Source organism: Miniopterus schreibersii (assembly GCF_964146895.1).
Source record: "Miniopterus schreibersii genome assembly, chromosome: 8".
NCBI lineage: Eukaryota > Metazoa > Chordata > Mammalia > Chiroptera > Miniopteridae > Miniopterus > Miniopterus schreibersii.
In genome coordinates, this window is record NC_138109.1 from 42,876,696 (window position 1) to 42,882,695 (window position 6,000).

General features: G+C 45.8%; 1 protein-coding gene across 2 annotated transcripts in view; it reads right to left on the bottom strand.

The window, feature by feature from the left end:
* The window catches only part of WLS (Wnt ligand secretion mediator), a 133,612-nt gene extending 127,964 nt beyond the window's left edge, over positions 1 to 5,648 (bottom strand). The window contains exon 1 of one of the 2 annotated variants that reach the window (XM_081144444.1): positions 5,201 to 5,569. In XM_081144444.1, the coding sequence (XP_081000570.1) occupies positions 5,201 to 5,306 (106 nt within the window). In that variant the 5' untranslated portion in view covers positions 5,307 to 5,569. Of the gene's footprint in view, positions 1 to 5,200 lie in introns of both variants that reach the window. The other variant, XM_081144446.1, reaches the window with a different exon arrangement.
* Positions 5,649 to 6,000: the final 352 nt, after the last annotated feature.

A 6,000-nucleotide genomic window follows, 5' to 3' on the forward strand; every position in this document is an offset into this window, starting at 1 on the left:
ATCTTTTCTCAGTATATATGGATTTTTAAAAAATTTAAAGGCCAACTTATTGTAAAATGTCAACTAGGTAGGAAAGGCTTTGAGTCTAGATATGAGTCCAGGCAAAGGACTGAAAAACCTTACAAAGCCACATATCGCACTATTATCTCAAGGAATTATTTCTCACCTTTAATGGGGAAATGGGAAAGTTCCAAAAGAAGGCCAGACAGGCTGTACTGAACAATTAGGTGAAAGCATGATTAGAGATTGTTAGCACAAGCATGATTTTGTTGCAATAATCAAGTAAGTAGCTTAGTTTTTTTAAGTCATTAATGTAATTTCAATTATAAAAAATTTCATGCCCAGCCGGCATGGCTCAGTGGTTAAGTGTCGACCTATGATCCGATCCAGGAGATCAAGTTTTGATTCAAATCAGGGCACATGCCCAGGTTGCCAGCTTGATCCCCAGCAGGGGGTGTGCAGGAGGCAGCCGATCAATGACTCTCATCATTGATGTTTCTCTTTCTTCCTCTCTCTGAAATCAATAAAAATATATTTTAAAATATTTTTCACAAAAAATTTTGAAGTTGCATAGTACTTCTACAAACCACATTAGATACTCTTAGTAGTTAACAAAGAGAAAAAAAGGATGTGGTTTAGTCAGATACAACATTTTACAAAATAAAAAGGAAAATCAAATACAAAAAATGTGGGCTAACATTTACCAAAGGGCAATTAATTAGTTATTTTCAAGATTCTCACCACACACCGAAACACCGCAGAATTATAAAGTATTGCTTTAATAACATATGCTAAAATATAATAAACAACACAAGCTTAAAACCTAATGCACTGGGAAACAAACTCTTATATACTCTTCATAATTGTAATTGTATTTAATTTCTTTAAATCCTGCAACTTCTAAATAAAGGATAGTCACAGAAACAAAAACTCACATGAGCAAACCTCAAGACCACCAACAGTTCCTATTTAAACAGTAATAGACAATATAGTATGGGCTATATCACTGAAAGGCAGTACGTAAGTCCATGTAAAAATTAAGAAAACTGATCACACACACACACACACACACACATACATATATATACACACACACAATAGTCTCAGCATTAATATGCTCACATAGTGAGCTTTTGAAAGAAAGAGCAATCCTTCCTAAAGAAACAATTACTGGTAATTTGTTGATACTTATTTGTACTTTAAGTTTCAAATATCCTCATATATGTATATGCTTAAAATAATGGAATAATTTTCTCTTCACCCAGTCCTGATCTTCATACTCTTAACAGTTTTAGAACAGGTGGGAACAAGTGACCTGCTTTCTCAACCATTATATCCCCCAGACATGACTAATTTGAAGCTGAGCAAATTGCACATAATGGGCCAGGGATTCAAGTTCATGATTTTTTAGTCGGCTGCATTCTTGTTTCAGGGCACATGGCTCCCTCCCCGCCCCCTTCACCCCTGCAGCTGCCTCTCCATGAACTAAATTCACCAAACGTGAAATCAAAGGAAATTTATTTTTTTTTTAATTTCTGCAGGCTTATTTTTAAGGAGGATAGAGATTAAGCTATATCTTAAAAAAAAAAAAAAATTTCCTTCAGGGGGTTCTTAAATTTTTAAATGAGTTCTAAATACTAAAGAAGCCAGCCACTTAAGAAACCTTTTCAATACATAAGAAACAATCCGATGCAAGATTGTATAACGGCTCCATTTTTATAAAAGCATAGCATAATTCAGTGACTTTTAAATACCCCAAGTTCTATCATATAGTATATTGCTTTCCAGAGCCTTTTTGCAAAATCCCTTAAAGGTTTAGCAGTATACATACACTAGCACAAGAAAAACAAACAGACAGACAGAATAGGCGTGTGCGCGCACACACACACAAACTTGGCTCTAAGGAGACCATTGGGGCAGGGGAGTGTTTAAGCTTGCTAACCAAAACCCAATCTCTATCTGCTTTTTAACCTAATATTTAAAATTTCCCCATCAATTCTAGAAGGCCCCAACCAGACACCAGTCTAAATGTCATATAAAACTCTCTAAGTACTGAAAAATTCATACATTTTTCTAACTGAAAGAAATCTTAAGCTCATTAACCTACCAATGAGGAGATTGAAGCCTATTGATTAACTGATTTGCCTGGTCACTTTGGGGTACACAATTTGTCATGGTTGTTTGGGGTGTTTGTTTTTGTTTTGTGTTTGTGTGTGTATAGTTACTTATACCCTTATAATCAGGAGCTTTGCCATTCAGATCTTCCCCTTCCTAGGCTGCCATATTTCCTTTCATCTGGGACACTAGTAATCAAAAAGGAACATATAGTACAGCCAATTCAACACTAAAATTTCACTTTCTCCCTTGGCCTCTGCAGATGTATTAGAAAGACACTTCCGACCCAGGACACCTGACCTCTAACACATCCGTGGAACTGAGAAGTGAAGTTGTCTTCTCACTGGGGAGAGTGGAGGAGGAAGTTTCTGGACTTTGCTTTAACTTTCCAGCCTACAAACTGCTCCCTCATCTACTGATTCTACTCACCCAACTTAGTCGAAGGTCTAGTCTTTGCTCACTTTCACCTGCTTTCCAATTTAGGGAAGTTTGGTGGGAAAATACACCACTTACCTTTTGTTGATATTTATTTCCCATGTTTGGGTCTTGTAGTATACCCAACTTCCTAGATTTCTTTAACAGGAAAAAATAAAAATCTCTAAATGGATGAGATAAAGGCTAAGTCACTGTTCAAAGTGTTTAACATGGACTGGATCTGATCTTTTCAGCCTTCCAGCCAGAACTGGGGACATAGCTGTGACAACTGAGGAAGGAGGGGAGCTAAACAGTAAGTTTACACAACAGTTTCCACCAAGAAGTGATACAGATATTTTCTTTTTTTCAAGGGAAGTTGGAAATGAAGCTGTTTATTTATCGAAGATAATCTAATTACAGTTATACGCTATCACCAACTTTCTGAGACTGTTATCACGTATGGCCACTCACCAAGTTCTCTGCGAAAAACAACCCTTGGCACCACTGACTCCAGACAAACCCCTTTGAACGTACAACTGTTCCGATCCTACCGCGACTCTCATGTCTAGCAGCCACTAACTAGAGTCCTTGAAACATCTCCCCGGTACTAAGATTCCGGAAATTATACTAATTTCAGAAGCACCCTGAGAAACCTAGAACAGTGGACGATGGGCTCTTCAAGGCTAGGAGCAGCTTTAGAAAAAGAAACATGCACCAACAAACACCAGGGAACTGTGTGTAATGGTTCGCTGCCTGTACAAAAACCTCAAAGAGGGTGAAGGTCAGACAGGGATAATAGGCCAATTTAATTCTGAAAGCACAAGGTGCAAGAAATTTTAATTATGGTCTGCCACTGAAATCACACAAGATCCAATGGCATCTAACTGCAACTGCTCATCAAGGGAGACAAGAGGTGTAATTGTAACCGCTGCATAATCGCTGTGAGGGCACAGGGAAGGCTTTCTTCAGTTCCCAGCAGAGAATGTATTAAGAGCCTCGAAAAATCCAATACAAGGAAACAGATTGCACATAGCTAAACAGGAGCTTGTAACAGGAAAGCCCAACCTGAGGGTGTGTGTGACTGTGAGCGTGACCGTGTGTGTGTGTGTGTGTGTGTGTGTGTTTGGGAGAGGAGGGTTCCAGGAATAAAAAGATGAAGCTGTTTGACCCAAATTGAGAATATGAGCTTGGACAACTCTGAACCCCTTTCTGCTTTGTGGATACATATACTGAGAAAGGCACAATCTCCTCCAGAAATGTCTTTCCTTGGTGAAGCTTTACGCACTCTCCTTTGTTTAAACAATTAGCTTGGATGTGACAGTGATTTACAGAACCAGGCTCTCGTTAATTTGTTCCCATCAAACCCAAGTGTGGAGACAAAACGCCACGCACAGGGGCTCGAGTACCCAAGCCCTCGTCCCAGGATGACTTCGACGCCCGCGCAGCCAGCGCGGACTCTTGGTGACGGGAAGCGCGGAGAAAGCCCCTGCGTGGACTTCCCACTCAGCAAAGTTTTATAAATCCACAAAGGGAGCCAAATTTCCCATCCGCACCGGCTGCGAAGTTGGCGCTGAAGTTTGTGCCGGGATGTCCTAAATCTCATAGAGGAAGGGGGCTCGAGGGTGTGGGGAGGCGGGACGATGGACGAAGATGGAGAGAGCGGAGGAAAAGGGAGTTTTTCTCGAGTGGAAGGTCCAAGAGACCATCTTCATCCCGAAGCCTCTTTGGCTCTGAGAAGTCCTGGCGGGACGCGCCAAGGGAGGTCTCCAAGGGCTGGCGGGTCGGGGGCGCAGGGAGCTGTCACCTGCGCGGGGCGGGGGCGGGGGCGATTTCCTGGACGCCGGCGGAGGACCCCGGGCTCCAGACTCACCCGCCCTCGGGGCTCTTAGCAGTGGGGGAGGGCAGACTCGGAAAAGGGCAAGAGGCCAAAAGCAACACCTTTCGGATACGCTGCTCCCCTCCGACCTCTCCAACTTCCCGCCGCGCCAGCCAAGGACTTTCTCTCGCCGCACCGCACCGCACCCCACCCTGCCTTCCTGCCCGCCACTCAGACCTTCTGACTGCCTCGGCGGAGGGTGGGAGAGGGGTGCGGCGAGGAAGCCGAGCTAGCGAAGGTCCGGGCCCAAAATACACACTCCCACCCCCTGGCTGAGACTTCCAAATTGCGTCTACACTGCAATGAGCACAACCCTGTAACAGGGCTCCGGGTTTGCGCCTTTGCGCCGGGCGCAGTTCCCCGACTCCTCTGTTGTTCCTAATAAAGTCGGTTACGTTGCCCTCCGGAGCTGAATGGGAGGGAAAGGAGAGCAAAAGGGGGGAGCGCGGGAAAAAGCGGGGGCGGGGGGAGCGGTGTAGCGATCAACTTCGTAACCCGGAGCTCCCTCGCGCGATCCGTCGCCATGCTTAAGATTCCCACCCCCGCCACCCCCCTCCTTCCTTTCAAGTGGATACTGAAACTAGGCCAAAACTTTTTCCCCTCCTTTTCTCTTAGCCACTAGACTGGATTGTGCCCCACGGAGCCCCATGGAGCTCTGCTTTCTTAAGCACAATAGCCGGACTAATTAGATCATAGAAGCAAGACAGTGATACTGTAACAAGTAGCCCGAGAGGCAAAGAGGGAAGGGGCCCGAAAAGAGAGAAAGGGGGAAAAGTTTGCAGCTCTCGCACTTACCAATCAAGCCTCCCACCAGAAAGGCGATGATTTGGAACACGAGCAGAATCCCACCAACAATGCATAGCTTCTTGGTGCTCATGTTTTCTATAATTGCCCCAGCCATTTTTGCGCCCCCCTTTTTCTTTTCTTTTGGAAATAAAATGTTTTGGGGTGTGCTTTTGCTCGCTCTCCTCTCAACGCTCCCTCCTCCCTCGCCTCCTTTCTGGGCGCTGCAAAACTTCAGGGTGCGGGAGCGCGGCGAGGATGGGACCGGGACGGCAGGCGCCCGCACGGATTCCCCCGGCGCAGCCGGCTCGGGCTCCCCCAATGCCCGGAGCTGTGATTGTGGCCGCTCCGCCGCCTGTGGACGCTTAAAGGAGCAGGGAAGCGGATCACATGACGCCGCCTCCCTCCCTTTCTTCCTCCCTCCCTCTCGCGCTTCCTCCCTCCCTCCCTGCCTCCCTCCCTCTCCTCCACACCCCCTTCCCCGCCGGTGCGGGGCTCCAAGCTCGGCCGGGTGCCGGCGTCCCGCTCCCGCGTCTGGCGGGCAGCTTGTCCCGCCGGGGGCTGGTGTCGTTTTGGGGGTTGATGTTGTTCAGTGGGTTCCCCCTACCCACCCTCTCACACGTTTTCTTTTCTGGTGCGAGGTTTAAATCCCCCGTGGATAGCTTTGCAGACCTTTAACTAAGGCGTTGACTTTAGGAAATGTTCCCCACCCCCCAACTGCCAGAACTCTCTTTAGGAAAGAGGAGAATTTTTTTTTAAAGGGACCCAAAGATGCTTAAATCAAAGAACACAGATGCGGCCTCAAGTCTCAG